This window comes from Thermobia domestica, chromosome 6 (assembly GCF_964235325.1).
Source record: "Thermobia domestica chromosome 6, izTheDome1.hap1.1, whole genome shotgun sequence".
In the NCBI taxonomy this organism is placed as follows: domain Eukaryota; kingdom Metazoa; phylum Arthropoda; class Insecta; order Zygentoma; family Lepismatidae; genus Thermobia; species Thermobia domestica.
Window position 1 is genome coordinate 252,211,975 of NC_137459.1, and position 24,980 is coordinate 252,236,954.

Consider the following 24,980-nt stretch of genomic DNA (forward strand, 5'->3'; position numbering starts at 1 on the left):
TTTAAGGCAGGAAACACGTCATATACAGTAAGTGACACTTCTGCTCCACAACTGTAACTTCGTCTTAAACGCTATGATTTTGTCTTCTGCTATAAATACATTTGCGTTCTTTCCTTGAAGGGACAGATTGACTTCATTCATTTTCACGAAAATGTCAACTAAATATAGCCACTGTTAATCACTCAAATATTCTTCCAGCTCGAAGTGGTGATTGATGAAGAAAACTTACCTCATCTCTTAGTTCGAAGAACCTGCTTAAAACTTTTCAGCGAGAAAGCAGTTAGACTTCTGAATGGAGAAGGAGAGACAGATGAAGGCCTCCCATGTCGTCGCAAAGAATTTTGAAGAACCTTGCATTTATTGCTCTTGACTTGATGATGATTGCCACCGCTTTATCACGGACGTTTTTGAGGGGCTGTGGCATTCTCTTTAGGCCAGTGCTTGACGGCGCAATATACAATGACTACTTTTGCAATTTTTCGCCACTTCCTTTATGCTTGTAACGGCTCCAGCTGTTTTTCCTACCATTGCCATCGCACCGTCAGTGCAAACATCAACGCAGTTGTCCCATTGTATCTGATTTTCTTCTAAATACTCATTAATAATTTTAAAAATTTCTGACCCAGAAGCATTTTTTCAAAGGTTTACATAATAGCATATCTTCTTCCACAGTTTCTTCATAATGGTAACGTACAAGCACAAGCAGAACAGCCAGACCTGCTACATCGGTTGACTGATCTATTTATAGTGCAAAGGGAGATGACTTGAGCCGACGGTTCAACTTTTATGTAACCTGGCATATATTCAATACGACGAGCGACTGTCATTTGAAAGTGGCTAAAGGGATTTGTTTACCCGATTTATCATTTATCATGCAGTTAACTATGTCAATCGTGCAAGGTTTTATCAGTTTCTCGGCTATAGTGCACGTGCTAATCTATAACTTACAATGAAAGATGCTTCTGTTGCCTTTTCATTCACACTGAATGACGTCTCTTTTGTGAATTTAGTAACTTATAACGTTTTCTCTCAAAGAAATTAACATTTTTGTTTTGAAACTCAGGATGATTGGTTTCAAAATGAAAATGAAATGAAATGAAATCTTTAAGTTTTACGTCCCACGGTTATGCCGGTTAGGCTAAAGAAGACGGTGATGATGAGAGATGAGTGAAATGGTGGAATGAAGAAAGTGGGAGGAAACGGGAGAACCCCGAGAAAACCCACGAGCACGGTGTTTGTCCACCAGAAAGTTCACTTGGCGGGGGCTGGGATCAAACCCGGGACCCCAAGCACCAGAGGTGAACGCTCTTCCACTGAGCCACCGCGCCCCCTGGTTTCAAAATGACGCCGTAATTTTGTAGAGACCATGGAACAGTTAGGTAAAGCTCTACCACATATTACACACTGAGGGCAGCTTTAAGCATCCATGAAGCCCATGCCTAAATAGCTCTCATCATATTTACGTTGTTTTTTTCTAACATGTATTATTTTGGATGCTGGACTATCCACATTTTGGAATGATGAGTGATTCTGTTGCACAGCAGGGTCTTGAGTCCTCATTTCCTTTTCGTCGGGCACATTTTTTACTTCAACCACATTAGGAGATGTTGAAGGTTTGCTACTATTAACTGAAAACTTTAATGACCCTGTTTTCAGCCACCGATCCATCTTGATTGAGATTAAATTCAGAACTGAATGCAATGAAATTCAAGTTGAATTGAAAGGACAGTTAAAACCGAACGCTACAAATCTGCAGATATTTTTTGTTCTTAGGGAAAAAGAAAGTGCTATGTTGAAAACAGATTTTATGAAAGAAAAAGAGGAATAAATGGATATGATAATTTGTAAAAAAAGTGATAGTGCTTAAGTGAACTATAAGAAAAAGCCTTGAAAAGAGAAATCATTAATATGTTTTTCCTTTGTTATAATAACTTGTCCTAAGGGACAACGGAGATAAAAACTAATGAAACTTTTTAATTGCTAAAAAATCATAAAGCTCTTAATTTGAAGTTAAAAACAGATAAAATTTGGTAATATAATGAGGATCCAGGCTGGCAGAGGGGCAGTGAAAACGGAGGCAACAGAGACGTCGTTCTTTAGCCATGTGCAAAGAAACTAACCTGGAACTTCCGGTGACTGGTTGCCATATACTCATGTGAGTTCCTGTTGCTATCACTTGTAAAAGTTAGCTAAGAAAGGCATTCTGAGCTTTTCAAGTTTGGTTTCCTAGCGTAATTAGTTTTTGTGACAAGTAACTCAGATATACAAATAGCATCATAAATATCATCTTGTATGTGTTAGAACTCTCTTTGTGTAAATAAAATTGTTATTAAGCATTTAGAAGTAGAACAGGTTCTTTTAGTCAAATTCTACAAAGAAAAGATTATAATCTACCTTAATGCACATATACGACAGCGTGGGATACTGTTATTCAGTAAATGATATAGCCAGGAATCAACTACCATACCTAACTAAATGTAATTTGATTAAGCATTTTTATTGATCAGTGCATTGTTGCTAAATGTACAACATAGAATGAAATCAGTTATTGTTCGTGAAACAAATTCCGAAGGACCCAAAATTCAAACCAACTTTTAGATGAGATAGAGACTTGCGAATTTTTTATTCGCTCCCTTGAGGTCGATTTATATGGAACCCCTAGGAACACTTCGCGGAAGCCCTGAACTCCGGGGAACACACTTTGAGAAACTCTGATCTAGAGTAATAATTGTGTGAAACTATTGTCATCATAAATGTATGCCAGTACAAAATTTCGACTATGGAAGTACATTAAATTTAAGTTGCAAAATTTGACTCAAACAAATATACAAACATTGTTTAAAAAAAGAGAAGTCGAAAAATGCCTCAATGGGTGATAGATGATCGAAGCCTATATAGGGCATAATGTCACATATTCGTTTTATTATGGAGCTATCCTAGCAGATCTACTAGTTAGCACACTCGCGTCTTTGATTCCACTGTAAGGAATTACCTGGGTAATCTGGGTAATTACTGGGTAATTACCTGGGGAATTACCTTTTTGAATGAAGTCCAACTTTACTTCATACCGTGGCGTAACTAGTATTTTTGACTACAAGAAAGAGCTTACAGAATGGTGTTACAGAAGATAGTCCATATGTGAAAATGCTGAAGATTTAAATTAAGTAACGCCGTTACTTTTAATTAGGACCATATAAAGACGGAAAACCTGGATGATAGGGTTTTAAAGTCGTTTAGTAGGTAAGAGTCAAATAGTCTCCTTATGTAGCGATTTAATGTCTTCCTATTGTCCCCTACCATTTCTACGCTTTATTGCCAACTTCTGCATCGATGTGTTCTATTACAATACAATTGTCAATATTCTCAGCTGATCTTTGCATTGTTTCGCGTAACCAATTTTTCTTTCTCTACTGTTTCATCTTCGTTAGGAACATGTACACTTATCAGTATGAAAGGGTTTTCCTGCTCTTCTATAGTGAACATTAATTCTCTTACGGATAAATTATTTCTGAATTCGGTGTTTTTATAATGTATCTGTGAATCATGCATTATATATATGCTCTTCCTGTTTTTTTCGTTTCTACTTCACAGTGTTCCTTCCTTTCTGTGTTTCTGTCGAAGCTAGAATTTTACTTTTGTTTCCCTGATTGTTTGAACTAATTGACACTTCTTTCCGTTGCAGTTCACATTTCATGTACTAGTACATAATGAACTGTCTCCTCGCAAATTTGTTGCAATTTTGATCTGTCCAGCTTTTTGTTTTCCGTTTTTTAAAAGATTTGAGTGGGCAGGAGATTGGCATACAGATTGGATTACTCTTGCATGGCGAAAGGATTGCCTCATGTGCTTATGCACACGTAAAAGCTTCATTCTTCTGGTTTTCATGTTTTAAATCTTTTACCTTCCTTATTCTGTAATTTTAGGGGAGCATACCCATATTTTCTCTCTCTCTCTCTCTATCTCTTTCTTTTTTTTTTTTTTTTTTTTTAATTTTATTTTCATATGAACTTAAGACCGACTATGTCGGGGTTTATTATTTTAAAACTTATTCGAAATTGATTTATAACGCCAATCATAGCATCCTACATGCCTTTATAGTAAATAACAGTTTCACCTGAAAAAAATAAGTAAATAAATAGTCACACGATTTTCAAAGATCATTTCCACCTAACACAGATGGAAGCATCGTCCTGCTTTATCTTGTTAAATTTTTAAGATTGCAAAGTTAAGAACAGTTAGTTAGTGTGAGAATCAATTCTTTAATTTTGGAAAATAAAACAAAATAAAATAAAAAGTGAATGAAAGTGCACAAGTTACATATACATGCACAGAAATGTTTCCAAAACATGGCAGCACAAAAAACTGTCAGTTTCATCGACTGCCATGCCACCGATCATAAATACGCATCATGTTGAGTCTAGTGACATTTTGTACCACCGGTATGTCGGCCCTGAAATGCACATGTGGAAAATGCACAGACTTTATGCCAATTTGTAATTTTCAAGTTTGCGTTGCATGTAGTTTATACCAGATTTCGTTTCTATTATCAAAGATGTGGATATTGCTTTGTAAGTGGGTGGGGCAATTGTTTAGTGTTTTATTGAAGCAACTGAAGCATTACATAAAAAAGCGGATGTAAAATTAAAGATTTCATTTTCTTTATCATAATTTTGTTTTTTTAAAAATGAATTGCTTGAATTTTGCTAAAGTTTAACACTTTCATAACACTGTATATAAGACCAGGCGTGCATTCAGAAATTGTTTGCATAGAGGTGTCCAATACTACAAGCACTACGTCTATATAGTATTGAACAGGCATTATTCTGCAATGAAAAAGACGATAAATAATTGTAAAATACTTTCACCTATATTTTCAGGGAAAAAAATATATAGAACTAAATTGTTTTTATAAAAGAAAGCGTATAGATGAAGTGTAAGATCAAATTTTCATCATACATCAATCATTTCCCCGTTAAACAAATATAGTTTTATTGAGAAAGTCTATAAATGTATGTTGAGTTAGGAACTTTTTTTTTGGGGGGGGGGGGGGGTTGGGAACTTTTGGTTTGCCTCTCTACTAGTACGTAATGTTACTACTAATTATTGCTCACGAAACACGATTTGGAGCAGCCTCATCTCGGAAACGTGTTGCCAATGTGCTTCTTCGTCTTGAAAAGAGTATCGGGAGCATGGTGGCACAGTAGTAGAGCGCTTATATCTGATGGGTGGCGTCCCTAACTTTATCCCCGGCCAAGCGTGTTTGTAATGGACAGCATCGTGTCCATGGGCTTTCTCGATGTACTGCCGTATTCTACCTTTTCTCATTCCACCAATTCTTCCATCATAATTTACCTGCCTTATCTATCTGTCTCCCTTATAATCAAGGGCATAATCGTGGGACGTTAAACTGGAAGGTTGGTTTGAATATTTTCGAGACATCGAATACTTCTTACAAAAATGAATTGTTACAAAAATAAACTGTTGTATGTTCCTTTCGATTTACATTTTCGGAATTGCACGATTATTGTTTAAAATGTGTTCTTGAGTGTATTGTTGTGAATATATCTATTAATAAGTCTCTCATGTACAAGAATGAAAAGACGAATTTTAAATTTTTATCTCACATTACATCTCTGAGAATATTTGAAACGTTTACTTCACTACATGGCAGTCATCTCAAACTTAATAAGGAATATTGTGCATCAGTAAAAGAAAATGTTGAACATTCATAGGTTAAAGTTGGGTGATCATACTGAGCAATTTTTGGTATGTTTTTGAGAACTTGCTTTGTAAAAAACTGGAAAATTAGTATTTTACATTCCTGGTACACAATATTGTTTTAAATTGCGATTAGGTTGGTCCTTATTATTTTTAACTGCAACTTTTTTACTATAACCTTTCGATGTATTTTTCTGAACTTTTCGTAGTTCTTGCAGTTTTTATAACCACATTCTAGGACATGATAGACATGCAAAATATTTCTCTAGTGGACTTTCGTTTACTGCTGAGTGCAATGCAGTGAACACTTTCAGAATCAGACAATTACAAGTTAGTAAGTACGCCCTCTGTCTGAAAATATGATATGCATTTGAAAAAGTTGAGCTCCTTCGTGGTTAGGCGGTTAGCGTACGCGCCTTTGGCGTGCGAGACCCGGGTTTGATTCCCGGCGGGAGCTCATGTGGTTCGGATTCTACGTTAAACAGTATGTCCCGTCTCATCTAGCCTCACTGCTGAAAAGGACGTTAAACCCAAAATCAACTCAACATTTGAAAAAGTTGTAAAGATTAATGAAACATAAATAAACAATTATAATCAAATGTCTTTATTTGTAAATTCATACGATATCTGGCTGTTGTTTAATTTTTGTGTGTCAAAAACGTCAATAAACTTTGTCATCGGCGGATCTGGGCTACTCGGTGCGTGAAATTGTGTAAGTAGTTAATTGCTCCTAGTGTTATCCTCGTCCTGTACACAAAATGGAAAATATTCATGTAAATAAAGAAATATTCAAAAGAAATTCCAAGTTCAAGCAATTAACTGCTGAATAGCGTTATTTTATATTGCAAAAAATGTTGCAGTTGAAAGAAGTACTTTGCAGAAAATAAAGTCACAGCTGATTTTGGATTAACACATTTTCCTATGCCTAGAATTGGGCATGTGGCTCAAAAACAGTTCCATGAAGATAAAATTTGTGCTTCTAATGTTACTTCAAAAAAAAAAGAAAATAGATCAAATGAAATTATCAAAGTGAGGCCGGATGGACATTTTCAAGTTTTTTCCGATTATGTCCACATGTATGAAAGGTGGGTTTCTTAACGCTGAACAAACTTTCTTATTACATTATGCTTGACGAAGAAAACCCCCACTGGGCTTGAAAAAGGTAATGTTCCATAACCAAAATGATGTTGATGGCTGTGACACGACCACATTACTATTCACATCGAAAATATATTTTGATGGAAAAATTGGTATGTCTGACTGACTAAGCGAAAATCGAGAAGAGGCTTAAAAGAACCTTAGTAACAAAAAATGCGGATTCTGCCAATTCAGTAGAATGTAGAAGCATGATTTATGATTTCTTAGACCTTAATTCCGGCGATCAAGTCCAAATTTGCTTGTGACGACGATGAAAAGCTTGTAGCTGATGATTCTAAAGATGGCTGGTAGTCTAATCAGTTTAAATCACAGGCTCGAATCCCGATTAAAATGTTTTGAACTTTAATTTTTCAATTTCATGCAATCTTTGGAACATAAAGCTACGCCACGTACAGTTGACGAACTGATCGAATGTGTCGAATTAGACGAAGAGACACTTGATAATATATTTCTGTTATTACAGACATGTATGGAATTAATTACGTTGGTTGAAGGAGGAAACTCCTTAAGAAGGAAGATAAGGCCAAGCTTCGTCGTGTAGGAAGTTACCAACTATTTTTGTGTGTTCACTTAGAAAAAGCTAGGCGCCACATTAATTGAATTTCATTTATATAGCCAAGACTTACTAAGTAAATGTATACCATAATTTTGGACAAAGATAAATTGTAAATGTCTGTTATATATTCGGACGGAAAAAGCAATCCTGTGGAATCATAATTTTACTCCTTTTCAGTTTACGTATATTTCCAATAAAAGATACTGAATTTGGCCTCTCATATCACAGTGATTTCTGCGGGAACATTCTTACGTGCACAATGTTGGTCCTTGATATTGAAGTACGTTTTCAGTTTTGAAAGAAAGGTGGTGACAGTACCAAAAATGTTAGGTGATTCCCGATTTTTTTTTTTTAAATTTTCAATGATTGTGTAATTTACGTGCGACGTGCATTTGCCAATGTGTTGTTATACTGTAACAGTACCTAAAATTCAGGTTATTAATTTAGGTAAAATGTGCTTTTATTAATGTGTACAACAGAAACGAGGAAAATATATTTCTGCAAACACTATTTTATAATCATTCTAATCTTCCGTTTGTCCAGATTCTACGTGTGCTGACTAAGGCTTTACGTAATTCATTACGTACGAAGTGAAATAGACAAGTTTCATAGATTTTATGAATGTCTTGAAAGTATTCCAGCTGTTAAATTTTTCTGGAGTTTCGAAGATGTTTGTTATGTAAATTTTTCTATTCAGCAAACTTTTTCGTATAAAGCCTTCAGACTACTTCCTGGATTTTAGAAGCGGAATTTGTGGTAGTTACTGTCGTTAGTTTACTAGTTAGTCGGAGCATCAACTCGATACTTCTCCGAACTGCAGGAAATTATCATCAACGATGCATAAACTCCAGGCTAGTGGAACTCTCTCCCTCATGATGCCTATAGACAATTACACTTTAAAATTGCACATACATTCACTCTTTGTTAAACAATAAACCATTTGGTTTATATGAAGCTCGTTTCTGATTTCTTACATTTCGCTGTATATTCATGTGTCATTTTGAATAATTTGGTAAATTGGAATATTATTAATTTAGTATATAATGTGTATAGAGTTTGCAGCTCAAGATTAATAATAATAATAATAATAATAATAATAATAATAATAATAATAATAATAATAATAAACTCGCTTTCACTTACTGTAATGGAAACTAATTTGAGCCACAAGAAATAGAGTTTTCTATAAGCATATCGTATCATAGTATGGGACGCGTAGGTTTGATTCCCGCCTGACGCTTAACTATTTCATGTTGTATACTTGCATTTATTATGTGTTAGGGTTAGAATTTTTCTTGGGCAAGGTTTATGCCATGATTTATTGTGTTATAATATGCCGAGAGGTGTACGCATCCTTGAGTATCGATTTTTCTCTTTCACTCAAATACGATTACAAATGAACGAGATACTACAGTTTTTGTGGAAGTAAAATTTGCCCAAGATTACTCGTGCTAACACGAGGTTTACAGAACTATCGTCTCTCCATGTTAAGATTAAAGGGACTACAGTATATTTTATGAAAGTTAACTATTTTCTTATTATACAACAAAAAATTAATTTCTGTACGTTAATTTTAGCAGTTTGTTCAAATAGTTATTAAGTTATTATTATTTTAGGTGGATATGAGAAGGTAAAATTGAAAGATATAGAAGTTTTGACCTTGCATCACAATCGAATGACAACAGGTCGTCGTTCAAACCCAGTTCCACAGCTGTCATGTGTCGGAGGCTCTGCAGGATGCAGTGCTTTTGTACCAAAGGTGGTTCAGTGTTTAAACCGAGGGTCCGATGGTTCCAACGTTCATGTATGTATTTCTTTCTTTGAGAGGTAATTGATTAAATCAAAGGATAGCTTTCTGTTCGTCAACAGGCATGGTAGATGGAGTACTTTAAATCTTAGTAGAATGCTTTATTTTATTGAGGTTTCTAATGTTCTGTTTGAAGTGTAGTATGAATGTCTGTTTTCCCGGAGGCAATAATGTTGGAGTACATTCGATCTATGTTGCACATCGATACAAAATTCAGTTGGAATGCAATTTTCTATGGTGGAATATCTTTCTTAGACTGTAGTGGTGTTCATTTTCAAGTTCTTACGAAGTTTTTATGAAGGAAAATTAATAATTATATCAAGTTGACAATACAGACACCCTTTCTCTGCAAAGAATTTGGTTCCCGATGGGAGCAATGTTTGACTGTAATTGGCGTGCTTAATAGGAACATGAAACTTCGAATGTAGAAACAAATTGACCAAAATAACGTGCAGCGAGTTAACTGGATGTACCCTTGTGGCATCATATCTTAGTAAAGCTTCCATCGAACGTGTTTAGAGGTGCAGATCCTGCTTAAGGTACAGCGTTTCGGATAAAACTTAAATAGTAGTAGTATGGATTTTACTCGTACATTAAAAGTGGAGGCTCTCTTTCATACCGTCTGTTACATAAAAAAGTAAAATCATTCACTGAAACTTAAGTTTTCTTTCGTCAAAGGCTGGAAACGCAGATCCTGCAGTTACATTGAACATACTTCCAAGGTTTAGTTAAAAGAAAAAAAAAGTTTAATGTATTTTTATTGAAGATAACTAAGTCCAAAGTCATAGATTTAAAAGTATCTGTTCAGTTTTATTTTAATTTAATCAGTGCTTATATGAACGCAACAAAATTACAGAAATTAGAAATAAAATCTCTTGTATTTTAGTATTTCATAGCTAGTGCTCAGAACGCTCTGAAGTATAAGATTATAAAGGGAAAGAAAAGAACTACTTCATTAATAACCATAATGCACTATTATGTGGGACTGTAACACTTAAAACAAATTAAAGTTATGAGGTAAGCAATATGAATTTTCGGAATACGTACAAGTATTTCTGGAGTACATCACTAGATGGCAGCTCATTTAACAAATTGCACTGTTACGATATGTATTAATGAATTTTTTTTTTTTTTTTTGTATATAACCAACTAGCATATATTACCCACTTCGCTGGGTTGAAATGAAAATTTAAATGCACAACTCCGTATCTCATGTGTTTAGTACCCGTGAAATATGCTGTTTTCGTTTTTAATGGCATCGACTTAAACGGTATCGGAAAGATCATTGATCATCTCGGCGACCCCGAAAACCATGAATTCGACACTAATATCGGCCATTTTTGATCATTTATATATATATATATATATATATATATATCCCCCTCCTCCTCTTCCACGTTGCGCGGCACGGCATTGAAAGTGTCACCGGTCATCTCAGCGACCCCAAGAACTATAGATTCAACACTAATATCGGTTATTTTCGATCATTTTTAAATATCTCTTCCTTCTCCTCCCTTAAGTTGCGGGTTTGGATTTGAATTTAAACGGGATCGGAAATGTCACTGTCTGAATGATCCCGAAAACTATGGATTAGACACTAATATTGGTCATTTTCGATCAATACTATACATAGCTCCCCTCCCCGTCCTCCGTTCTACAGCACATGAATCAGAATTGTCACTGTTAATCTCAACTACTCCTAAAACTATGAATTCGACACTAATATTAGTCATTTTCAATCATTTTTAAATGTTTATCTCCCTCCCCTACGTTGTACCCTCAACCACCCCAACTATCAGGGCTGAACTTGAATTGAAACAGCATCAGAAGATTCACTGTATCTCTCGTCGACCCCAAAAACTATGGATTCAACACTAATATCGGTCATTTTTGATCATTTTTAAATTTCTCTCCCCCTCCCCTACGTTGCATCGTTAAAGCGAATAGTCTAAAGTAATCCCTACCCCTAAACTCATATATATTGAAAATTTGATTGAGATCGGTCGGGTAGCTCAAGAGTGATGAAGTCACAAAGATAGTCATTTTAATTTTATTATTATTATTATTTTTTTTTTACATATATCCCTTCTCCCCCTTCCCTACGTTGGCACATCAAAGTGAAATGATAAAAAACACCCAAGACCCGACCCTCATGTATGTTGAAAATTTGATCGAAATTGGTTGGGTGTTTCAAAAGTTACTAGGTTTTATCTATACGTCCCCCTCTCGTCCCCCTCCCCTAGGATCTACCGTTAAAGTGAAATTACAAAAATGTTTCCAAATCCGAACTTCATATATCTTGAAAATTTGATTGAGATCGGTCAGATAGTTCAAGAGTTATTAACTTACCTAAATCGTCACTTTCAGTCTTATATAAAATGTGTTTTTATATATCTCCCCCTCCTTCTCCTCCCCACGTTGGTCTGTCAAATTTAAATCATAAAAACGATCCCAGGCGTGAACCTCATCTATGTTGAAAATTTGATCAAGATCGCTCGAGTGGTTCAGGAGTTAAGTTTTATTTATTGTTTATACCCCTTTCCCCTCCCCAGCCCCTCAGTTCTACCATCAAAGTGAATAGCCTAAAACCAGCCCAGCCTTGAACCTCATCCATGTTACAATTTTGATCGAGATCGGTGGAGCGGTTCAGGAGATTTAAGGCCACAAACATAGTGATTTTCAATTATATATATATACTAGCAGCGTTCACCCCGCTTCGCTGCGGTCACCCCGGAACGCAATAAACTTTGTTACTTAGATAATTTTTACTTTTTCGCTTTCAAGTGATATGATAAAAACCATAGAAGATTGCAGTAAATGTTAACATTATATCGCCTGTCATTTATGTTAACCCGCCCCGCTTCGCTGCGGTCACCCCCGAACGCAATAAACTTTGTTACTTAGATAATTTTTACTTTTTCGCTTTCAAGTGATATGATAAAAACCATTATAACGCCTGTCATGTATGTTAACCCGCCGAGTGACACGGTCATGCGGGTTGCATATAAATACGTTTATTTTTATACCTGTGATGAACTAACAAAGGATTTGTACGTAATGGACACCTGAATGGTCAATTATCTCAAGACACTGGTAATTGAAAATTAAAGTGATATGATAAAAACCATCTAGGGTCCAAATCCTAACAACCCCCCAAAAATGAAAGAAATCGGTTCAGCCGTATTAGCGTGATGAGCGGACAAAGGATTTTGTGCGTTCTCTTTTATATATATATATATATATATATATATATATATATATATATAGTGAGAGAGAGAGAGAGAGAGAGAGAGAGAGAGAGAGAGATTTTAACAGCTTCAAATATATTGGTCAGGCTGCAGTAAACAGTTACGAAATACGTCACATCCTTATATGATGCTTTCATTAAAATGAAATAGTTAAACCTTTATTTCTTCACTCCAATTTTCAAATGATATTCAATAATGCAAAAGCAATAAACAAAGGTGATCGTGTGAAGTAGGTGTTCATTACTTATAAAATACTATACAATAAGCTAATAGTTGTTTTCTGTTCTTTAGAAGCACAAATTTAAGAGCTCCATAATGATAATTATGATGTCATAAACTGCGCCCACAGATTATTGAGCTGTAAAAAAAGACTTGTTTATTTAATAACTATCGATTTGTTTATTTAATAACAGTTTTCAAGTAGTGGATAGATTATTTCCACTTTTTTTTTTTTTTTTTTTTTTTTTTTTTTAATTTAAACAAGTAGTATGTATCACAGTGAAGAACCTTAAAAATCACAATATAATTACAGCGTAGTATTTGTCATTGATTGCATATATGACCATCGTTTTTAGACAACTCTATTTGAAATCCTCACATTCAAAGGAGCAGTAGTTTATCTAGAAGTTAGATCGGGAGTGGGTGGGTCCAGAGCTCTCAAATTACTTGTTGAATACGCATTTCTCACAAGATAAGGTGTTTCGAATGTGGAATTCGGAGGTGCTTAAGATAATTTAGGAGGGGACAGTGTTAGTGTATGTTCATAAATTACTGCAAAGGAAAACAGAAGAGGCAAACCTTCAATTATTAAGACTTAACACTTAAGAATATGCATGAAAATGGGATTATTAGGAAGCACCTCAAAGTGGGTTTTCTTTTTCCCACTCAAAGTTTAATGATCTTTCGATTGAAACTGAACTTACAAGGTATATACTATGATGAAAAGGGGACACTACTTGCGAAGTATGTTCTGGTATAGTAGACAGTTCTTCCCTACCGCGCACAACACACGTGTAGCATCCGTAATCGTAACGAGACAATGCTAGAGAGCAGAATTGGCCATTTTATCGAGCTAATGTATCTCCAACGTTGTTAAGTGATTGAGTATCATAGATATAACAAGTCACTTTGGAAGATTTTAGGTGGGAAATATACCTAGGTCTGCTGTTTCCGCTTTTATTGTGAGATACTCGTAATCAGAAAAAGATCGAGCCGACCTGACATTTTCACCATTAGAGAACGTCGAGCATTGAAGAGGGACATTCTAAGAAACTGTCAGTCATCCATCCCCACCGTCACTTGAGGAAATACACAGTATATCGGAATGTGCTCCTAGCACATGGTTGTTCAACGCGAGGTGTGTATACTTGGTTTCCGTGGCCGAGCACTTATCTATAAGCCACATACCACGATGGCAAAGCTTAGACGCTTCCTTACGTAATGTAGCAACAATACTGAACCACGAATAACGAAAATACATTGTTTAGGATGATAAATCGTGGTATATCAGGTGGCGTTCCGATGGAAGTATGGGTTTCGAAAATGCCTGATAAACGACATGTACGGTCATGTGTAGTGTATACGGTAGAATTTGGAGGTAGAGCATTGTGGTATGGATCTGTTTTTGATGGAGAGAACTTGAGTTTTTTGTTGCTCTGCATGTCAATGCCATGGCAAAGGGATACGATTCTAAGCGCTTATTATTAGCCTGTCATAGGAGATCAGTTCGGGAATGAGCATTGTATGTATCAACATGAGAGAGCATCCGTTCATACTATACAGTCCGTGGCTAAGCTGTTTCATAACAGCATACCTATAATGGACTCTACTGCTCCTAGTTCTAATTGGAATCCAGTTAAACGTGACGTGACGGGCTAAATGGCCTTAGATGCCGAGGGCCCAGAAATCTAAATCCTAAACCCAGTTAAACGTGTATGGGATGTTTTGAAACTCCAACTTCACGGTAGGCTTCAAACACATGACAGACTTCAAACAGCCTAATAGATGACTGTCCTCATTGTTTCTCTCACGAAGAATGGGCTGTTACTGCAGAAAATTTTTCCCCACGTGATCGGAAGTATACCAGAGAAGTGGAGACTGACAAAGGCAAATGGTAGATCAATTCCTCATTAGATGCCACTACTTGAGATAATCCCATGAGCAAACTTCGACTGCAGTATGATGCTCGGGAATTCGGGTTTTATTCCCGGTGTAAGAGGCTTAAAATTTGAACATTTTGCAGCAGTTTGCATTCCACCTTGATCTGTAGTCGACGTTTCATATGGCCGCGGTGTTGAAGAGGGACGCTAAACTTTAACCAACGACCTAAGTTTGATTGCAATTTAAGGTGTGGATGTCCCGATACTTTCAATCATATAGTGTATACTGACGTGTTATAAATCTTACAAAAATTGAACTTGCGTTCCTGATTTCATTGTAAAAAATAGTTTGACTAATTTAATCCTTATTTAATGATGTACTTCTGTTTCTAATTCTCTTTTCACAAAGTGATTCCTGCATAAATGTTGGCATTTAATATTCGAGTTGAATTTTACATTTAATGAGATATTAATTAACTATATATAAAACTACATGAGCTGACATAAAGTATTGAGCACTTCCTGTAGGGCTACAATGAATAAATTTGGCATAATTGTAGCTTTCCGAAACTAACCAACAGGAAAATTGCCAAAGTGAAAACTTTTAATTTTTAGGGAGTCTAAAGAGAAGATGAAGAATTTCCCATGTTATTTAAATGTGCCTTTCTTAGGACCTATAATCTCATATTTTAGGTACTTAGAATTGAAATAAAAACTTGAAATTCGGTATGGTTGTACGTTTTCGTTATCACTACCTAAGTAAATCAGTAAAAATAAAAAAAACAACTTTAGAGTGGTTTTATAGGGAACTCAAAAATCTTTCCAATGTTATTTATGTGGAACACCTTTTACACCCCCAAATTATTGGACACTTCCTGTAGGGCTACAATAATTAAATTTGACATGATTGTAGGTTTTCGAGAGAAACCCACAGGAAAATTCCCAAAAGTAAATATTTTAAATTTTTAGAGGGTCTAAAGAGGGGATGAGGAGTTTCCCCATGTTATTTAAATGGACCTTTTTTGGAGTTATAATCTCATATTTTAGGTACTTGGAATTGGAATAAAAATTTGAAATTCGGTATGTTTATACGTTTTTGTTAGTGTTAACTAAGTAAATCGCTAAAAATAAAAATTCCAACCGTAGAGTGGTTTTATGGAGTACTGAAAAATCTTTCCCATGTTATTTATATGGGGCGTCTTCTACACCCCAAAATGTTTAGGCACTTCCGGCAGAATTAGAATGATGAAATTTCGTATGATTGTAGCCTTCGAGGACTAACCGACAGGCAAATTGCCAAAAGTGAATATTTTTAGTTTTTAAGGAGTCTAAAGGGAGGATGAAAAAATCCCATTGCTATTTAAATGGGCGTTTTCTTGCGATACAAAATCTTATCTTTTAGATAGTTGAAATAGGAAAAAAGGTTGAAATTTGGCATAATTGTGGATTTAAGAGGTGCGAGGCCGTAGGCCGAGTAAACGTGAGGGTCAAGTTGCGAAACTCCCAGAAATGCTGATACGTAAGAGATGCGAGGCCGTAGGCCGAGGAAACGCGTGGGTCTGGATGCGGAGCCCCCAGCTAGCCACAGGCTAGTCTTAACTACACCGTATATATAAAACTACATGAGCTGACATAAATTATTGAGTACTTCCTGTAGGGTTACAATAATTAAATTTGGCATGATTGTAGCTTTCCGGAACTAACCGACAGAAAAATTGCCGAAAGTGAATATTTTTAATTTTTAGTGGTCTAAAGGGGGATGAAGAAGTTTCCATGCTATTTAAATGTGCGTTTTCTTGGAATACAAAATCTTTTCTTTTAGATAGTTAAAATAGGAAAAGAAACGATAGAATTGTGGGATCAAGTGGTGCGAGGCTGTAGGCCGAGCAAAGATAGTGTCGGGGTGAAGCCCGCGGATAGTCAGATTCAGGAAATATGAAGAGTAAGTTCACGAAATTCACTGATGACACATAGGCCAATAGATAAGAAATGCAAGGCCGTAAGCCGAGTAGTGTTGGGAGTCTGGGGGGCGGAGCCCCCCAGCTAGCCAAATGTTAGTTACAATATAAAGGTATTATGTATTGTTAAGGTAAACAGGAACTAATTTACGCTCTGTCCTGTTTCTTACTTCTCATGATTTTTAGAAAGCCGCAACCTGTCCTCTTTTCGGCTGAAAGTTTTTATGGTCTCCCTATTCATAGAGTCAAAATAACTACTTAGGGCCAATTGGCGCTGCAAACGCTTTGCCCTTTCAACCACATTGGTGTATTGCAAAAACTCGTTTGCATTTCATTGTGTGTTATGATTTATGAATGGCCTTTGTTTGGAGGAAGAAAATCTCAGTTTCTTGTGCGGCTTATTGTTGTAGAGAGTGACTTTAAAGAAAAAATGGTATACCATTTCACGCTTTACACATGTCTTTAGATATCGGAAAATTATTTATCTGCAAAAGAATTTTAATGTGTAAAATCTTAAGGCGATTGTCGTGTCCCACTAACTGCTTAGTTCCTCGAACTACAGCATCCTTGCCTCCATAAAAGCTAAAATTGGTATTATTTTGACCATATACGAGGGAAGGTTTATATATCTTTAGAAAACTTCAACAAATGATAACCTATCTACTGAAGATTAGTGTCAGTTTGGGATGTACAGGAGGTGGATCCTGGAGTTTGGGCCCTACGAAATCGCGACTTTTCTGTAAATTTAGTCTAATTTCAGGAGTTATTCACATTCTGGTATTGAATTTGGACCTCCCGAAATAAATTCCTGTATACGGTTTGGTGCAGGAGTCACATTAAACTGACAGGAAATGTAAGAAAGGCCACAAGTTGAATGTATGATTGTAGAAAGGAGTAAATAGGCTTAATATACTGATCATTGTTTAGTATTAAAACGCTGACTGTAGTGCGTTTTTTTAACATTCACATGGCATTACAAAGTGATTAAACATAATATGACGCATCAATGTGCTACACTTTAATTTCCGCTGTCATTTCCTATTTTACTCCAGTTGATCTAACTAACAGGTAGCACAAGGTTTTACTAAAGTGTAATATCGTCGCATGAGAACCAGAGGAACGTAACTCCAAAAATGCTGTTTTCGTTTTCTTCATGTTTGGACACAATTTTAAAAGCCGCACTTGGTGCAAATGGAACGTAACGCCATCTGTTCTCCTTGTCGATTATCTGTTGTAATGTAGTTCAATTAACATCTTGTTAAATACACATCTTTCTAAGAAAATAATATTTTTGTCCTCTCACCTGTAAACCTACGAAAATGGAGTTACATTCCTCTGGTTCTCATGGGACGATATATAAGTAAAATATGTCTATGCATTAGTCATGCTGCATAAAATAATATGCTCTAAAATATGCATCAAAGTGCGTCTTTGATATATGCATTTTTATTTGATTGATTGAACTTCAAGTTTTTTTCAGCTCCGAGGCTATATGAGACGAGATTACTTGCTACAATGGAATCCAAATCGCTACTTGGGTTTGTACTGGAGCCCAGCACTCCACCATGGATTAAAATTGTAACTAAACGCAGAGTTCCCTCATGGTTATAAGGTTAGCATATGTGGAAGACTCGGGTTTGATTTCTGGTAAGAGATCATGTGGTTCGGATTTCAAGTTAAGCTCTAGGTCCACGTCTCATATAACCTTGCTATTGACACGGACGCTAAATTCAAATCCAATCATAACCAAACGCCAGTATTACAACATTGTATTATTCACGTTCCGAAAATATTATGCTTTTTTAATCCATTAGTAATGTTGTGTTTTTAAATATTCGGTATATTTTAAGGAAGTTCTAGTCTTAGTATAAAAGTTAAATATTTCTCTTTATTTTTGTTTTAAAACTTAGAAACTGTTCTATATTAATGTGTACTGTTATATGGATGATCTTAAGTGGGGGATTTGCACGGAGCTATCTCTGAAAACCAGTATTAGAAGCTAATAAATTTATTCCCGTTACAACTAATACAACTTTTTACATTGCAGTGGGAATGCCAAACGGATATGGATAATGCGTACAGATTTGGGGAGATTTCTGTAATATGTGAAGGATATGATTATCCAGATGACCCATATGTGTTAAAAGGATCCTGTGGGGTAAGTGGAGAGATTTATGGTAATTTTTGATATAGTATATTTTTATTATTTATTTACTTTTCAATACATCCATAGAGACAGATTCTACGTACATGACAATTCATCGTGACTAAATGGTTAGCATTCTCACCTTCAGCAGTAGACCCGGGTTTGATTTTTTTTTGTGAGAGTATGTGTTCATATCCTATGATAAACAATATCTACGTTTTATATAATCTTGGTATTGAAAAGAGACGTTGAACGCCCAATCTCAGGAAAGCATGATAAGTAGCACCATGCTTACTGTCTACGATCTAACTCTCTTTGTTTATGAGGAACTATTGGTAATTTTTTCTATAGGGAGATTAAACTAGTCATCGATTAATGTATATGTGATTCCTTCTGTTAAGGATTGGTAATTTTGTTACATTACTTTCTATCAATAGAACATATACTAAATAATAAGGAGAAGGCAGTCCGTATTTTATTTTTCTAAAGTGCCTGATGAATCAAAATTTGTTTTATTTTTCTGGTAGTTATTCTATCAGTGACTCCTATCGTAATGACTCCAGACAGGATGACATGACCAAGCAGGGTTGGCAAAAAACATGTTTTTTATTGAAAAAAAAACTTTTTTTTTAGTTTAAACCAGTTTTTTTTTTTTTTTGGTTTAAATAGTTTGCTCTATGTATTCATATCATATGTGGACAGAAATAAGTTTGTTTCGCCTTGGTGTTATGCAACAACCGGGTTATGCTGGAAGGAGTCACATAAGCTTAAAGCGGAATCCAAACCGCTTCTCGACTTACATCCGAGAGAAACTGTCCTCCATTTGAACTCGGAATCAGGACTAATTGACCACAAATGCGATACGTCTGCCGACTCGCTCACGAAGGATTCCTGATAAAAATACGTTGTACTGATCTTAACTTAAGCCTACTTGTTAATATAATTGTCAAGATTAATTTCAGAGGAAACCTCTGGTGCTTGGGGTCCCGGGTTCAATCCCAGCCCCCGCCAAGTGAATTTGTGGTGGACAAACATCGTGCTCGTGGGTTTTCTCGGGGTTCTCCCGTTTCCTCCCACTTTCTTCATTCCACCATTTCACTCATCTCTCATCATCACCGTCTCCTTTAGCCTAACCGGCATAACCGTGGGACGTAAAACTTAAAGATTTCATTTCATTTTTCATTTCAGAGGAACAAAAAGATAAACAGTTGCAGAAGTGAAACCATTATACAGAAGTACATATGGACAGTTTCAAAGTACTACAGAGTACAGAAGAACTAATTTAGTCCAAGTTAGTTAACAGCGACTTTTATTAGTCAAGTTAAAAAAAATACGACGACTTAATTTCCATATCAGTAAGAAAAGTGGATAAAGATACGAATTATTTGAGTCCACTTTGGCTCAGACACATTTATACATAAATAGATACCAAAGATACTTGTCATTTCACTAAATGCCTCTCGTGGGGTTTGTATGACGCCCCTCCTCCCCACACACACAAAAAGTACGGCATTTTGATGTATTTTATCAATAGTAAACATTATTGAAACGAAGCAATATTTAGAATTTTTCTTTGATTGCAGTTACATAACAATAACAACAAACTATAAAAAAAATCACAAAACAAACATTTATAAACTTATAAAAAAGAACTTGCTTTTTTAGTATAATCTTTTTGAGTAATGAATGGGGAACTTAGGTCTGAATATAATACGAATAATATACAGGAGTGAAACGTGATAACCCACAAATGTGTGTTTATCAAGGTTTTACAAACACTTACACATTTAAGAACATTTTTCGTTTTTTGGTTTAAACCAATTATTTTTTTTAAAAAAAAAAAAAACAGCTGGTTTAAACCATGGTTTAAACCAGCCAACCCTGTGACCAAGACAGATCAGTGTGTACCTGTAGAAAATACACGAAGACTTTAATGGATCGTTCCCTCCAAGCATGTTACAATGTACATACGGACCCGTATATAAACGCCGCGATTCCTTTATAATGTGAGGTCAGTGTGTGTAGACCATACCGTTCAAATAGCTATAAAAAAAAAGCGTGGAAGCCATTCAACGTTTTGGAAACCATAGATGATATGCTGTGGAAACATTTCTTGAACTATTAGTAAATTTCGTGCCGTATGGACTGAAATTTGGACATGATACTCCTGTCACGAAATCAAAAGATATAAGAAAGATTTTATTGAAATCCGTATCGTACGACGGCTTTAAAAGCAATAAATTTTCTGCTAAGAATATCTCACAAATCTCTGAATTTGAGAGGTGGAATTCTGTGTATAGACTCTTCATTAAAAACAAGAAAATACGTATTTGAGGTAAGGAATCGTTTCAGTGTTAAAAACCTAGGGGGACCATTTCTATATCCAGATTTCCCTGCTGTTCTTTATTTTGAAAGTGTCGAGTGTAAGGATTCGTTTAAGGTGTAAGTGTGAAATTCGGTAAAAAAAAAAAAAAAAAAAAAAAACAACTTAATTTTAAAATAAGGAAATACGTGTTTGAGTGTTTCTAAAAATTCCGTCCCTAAGAGTGAAAAGATCATTTTAATAATATCCAAATTTTGTTTCTTTATTCAGAATGAGATTTGCTTAAATTGGAAGTGTGCTCTTTGATACACAATCTGTTTATTAAAAGTAAGTGATACAGTATTTTCGAAAATTCCATATCTGAAGATGAAAAGGAGGACAATTTATACAATATTCAAATTTCAGATTTATATTTATTACACCTGTACACTTTATTCTTCCCGTACGCAGAACGAACACTCCTGTTAGTATTGATATAATTTAGCGACCATTTAGTTTCTTACACAGTGATTCTCCTCGCGCCTACAGTAACGCCAGGTTTTGCTTGGGGGAAGAGAGGAAAGATTCTCCAATATACAGTGTTTCACGTTTTTTATTTATATATTATTATACTATTGATTAAAATGTATACACATCTTAAACTCAGGGGGGAAGTTGCCTTGCGCCCTCTTTTAATTACGCCCCTGTTTGCGCGAAATACTAAAGAATTAGTCCCCAGGATGAACATCTTTCAATATTGCTTTCTGTTTGAGACTAAACATTATGCTCTACTCTACTGGAGTTTAGCGTTCCTTTCAACACCTAGGTTATATGAGATTTAAATCTACAGCTTAACGTGGAATCCAAACTACATGAGCTTTCGCCGGGAATCGAACACGGGCCTTCCGCGCCGGAGTAAATGTTAGAAACAAGAGTAGGAGCTATGATTTTGTTTAATATATACGTTCAAATTACTATATTACATAGCGTGATATAGGTCTATTTATAAATTTCTTACATTCAATCATGAATGATCTTTGTCAGCAAAATGTAGATTATTTAAAAAAAAAAAAAAAAAAAAAAAAAAAAAAAAAAAAAAAAAGGTTTGTGTAGTCAGGATTTGAACCCATGTTAGAATGAACATTGGTACACAAATCTGTTATGTTATCCACTAGACCAAGAGCGCATGACTTTGTATCCTCCGTTTGTTTCTGTTACTGTCCAGTTGACGGAGTACTGTCCACAGGATTGAATCTTTTATCATGCGTAGGCCTATGTCAATTTCTGACTTTTATCTTCTTTTTTTTGTCATATTTTATGATTGTTTTCTACATGCCGCTTGAAAATTTGCATGGACGCAATGTCCAAATGGTCTATTTCTATTAGAAAGTACGTATGTTAATTTGTAACAGAGTAGAGAGAAAATAGATTTCCGTTGTAAGGATATGCAAGGGACGTAAAGATGTAGGTTCAACTTTTTGGACTTAGACTCTGGAAGGCAGTCTAGCTTTTTGAGACCAGAATTGTACAAATATTGTCCAGTCACGTCAGTTGATGTTGAAAGATCATCGGCGTATAAACTTATTTTAGCAGACAGTAGATAAAGTTTGAAGTCTCCAAAAAAAACTTTGAAAAACCCCTAGTAGTGTACTGTGAAAATTCATTTTGCGTACATTAAACAAATAAATGTAAAATGAATAAGATGTTTGTTAACTATATATTATTTTATTTATAGTACGTATTCCCTAACTCTTTATTTCATATTTTCTGTTTTTTAATGCGTATAAGATCCGGGTCCTACTTATCACTAAAGTTGTAAGTAATACATTGTCGCCAGCTCGGTAGAAGCTTACGTGTTTTCAAATGGCAACTTACGGCATATTCAGAATACCTGGATAACGGTGAACTGTATATATATATATATATATATATATATATATATATATATATATAACTAGAAGCAGAAGTGCCCGTTATTCGCACGGAGAGAATATGTTTCAAATAGAAAATATTTGAAACTTTTCCCCTTGGGATTCTTGTTTAAAGAAAGTGTGACAATAAAAATAAAATTTTGGCATAAAATCTAAAAAAACTACACCTAGATAATACACCCTTTGATCAAACTGATATGATTAGAAAGTTCAGCTTAAAGTGGGTACTAATTATGTTCCAAGTGTCATTTGTAACGAATTAACAGTTTTTTCCGACCCCAAAAACTATGAATTGCGCACTAATATCAGCCACTTTGACATTTTACTTTACTCCTCCCCTTTTTATGCGTAGGATTGAACTTGGACTCATGCGCGTCAATATTCATTTGAGAGATTCCAAAAAGTATGCATTGCACAGTAATATCAATTGTTTTGGATTTTTCTTACATGTCACTCTATCTAACCCCACCCCTGGCGATCACTTACTACCTTTGTATTTCTTCCTTTCTTTTAAGGTTGTACGTGTGTCTAACAAGTTTGGTTCAAATCGCTTCACACGTTATGGAGTTACGCTGGAATATTTCGTTGCTCCTTAAATTCCCAATCTAGGTGACATGTTCTTGCCTAATATATATATCCTGTGTGCAAGGTAGTTACGTATATAACTAATCGTATATATTCATACGCCGATTACTGGCCAATTAGTGAATCATTTCTGCCCAGTCTGTTCGAACACTTCGATGATCGATGATTACTTTCTCTAATCTATTGGCGCATTTCTTATATGCATAGAGTATTTTGGTAAACAAAACTCTGAAAGAAAATTTTATATTCTGTCATTGCTGATAAATGAGAATTTTTGTGTATGAGGTTACGATGTTCCTTTTGGAAACTATTTTCATCAAGACCATCATCTTTTCTGGGGGCGCGGTGGCTCAGTGGTAGAGCGTTCACCTGCAGTACTTGGGGTCCCTGGTTTGATTCCAGCTCGCGCCGTGTGGACTTTGTGGTGGACGTCGTGCTCGTGGGTTTTCTCGGGGTTCTTCCGTTTCCTGCCACTTTCTTCATTCCATCATTTCATTCATTTCTCATCATCACCGTCTTCTTAGCCTAACCGGCATAACCGTGGGACGTAAACCTTAAAGATTTCATTTCATTTTATTTCAATCGTCTTTTGTCTTATAAATATGGGAGAATCTGTGCAATCCTTGTCCTGGACCAAGAATCGAACCTGAATCTCCGGCACGAACCAAACTGTGCCGATGCAACTAGGACATTTGCATTGTTTCTATGACTAAAGTTTGTCCCTTTATGCAAAGGAAAATGGAAAATAAAAGGTACAGACGACCACACCAAATGTTTTGGCTTCAATTCCTAAATTAAGTCATGTTATTCTGCATCTAGTACTGAAACAATTATTAGTGAAATGCGAACAAATTTGTAATGCGTTTTCGGAAAACCCCATCGGAACAAAATTTGCCCTCTTAAAGTAAACTGTCTCCTGTAGATTTTTTCATGAAAAATGGCTTATTGGGGTTATTAATCAAACATTTGTTTATGAAGTATGAACAAAATCGGTTGAGTTTATTTAGGAAAATTATTTAAAAGAAAAAATGAAAAATAATAAATAAAAAAAAGAGAGATTTACCCCCAAGCATAAACTGCCCCTTGTGAATATTTTCATGAGAAGTGATTTAAACTATATTATAAGGTTACTTATGAAATGAAATCGCCTGAATTGTTTTTGAGCAAATCGTCCGAGAAAAACTCACCTCCAAGAATAAATTACCTACTGGATCTTTCCCAGAGAAATTACCTATACCGAACTATGAAGTTGCTAATGGAGTATTGGTATACGAAATATAAACAAAATCGTTAGAGCTGTTTTCGAAAAGATCGCATATTTTGATTTTCACCTTACAACAAACCAAGTTTAATTTTAGAGGTAGAAAGAAACTTTAAAGAAAAGATAAAAAATGGAGAATCTTATAAATAACTTAACTTTAAAAATTAGTACGGATACGTTTTTTGAACGATACGGCCTCTAAGCGAGTGAA

General features: G+C 35.4%; 1 protein-coding gene across 5 annotated transcripts in view; it reads left to right on the forward strand.

The window, feature by feature from the left end:
* Positions 1-24,980, forward strand: part of LOC145688479 (store-operated calcium entry-associated regulatory factor-like) — a 111,211-nt gene that overhangs the window by 61,624 nt on the left and 24,607 nt on the right. For 2 of the 5 annotated variants that reach the window (XM_081762766.1, XM_081762765.1), the window contains exons 3-4: positions 9,049-9,236; positions 18,592-18,702. In XM_081762766.1, coding sequence (XP_081618892.1) covers positions 9,049-9,236; positions 18,592-18,702 — 299 coding nt within the window. Of the gene's footprint in view, positions 1-2,059; positions 2,156-9,048; positions 9,237-18,591; positions 18,703-24,980 lie in introns of those variants that run through there. The other 3 variants (XM_081762769.1, XM_081762768.1, XM_081762767.1) reach the window with 2 other exon arrangements.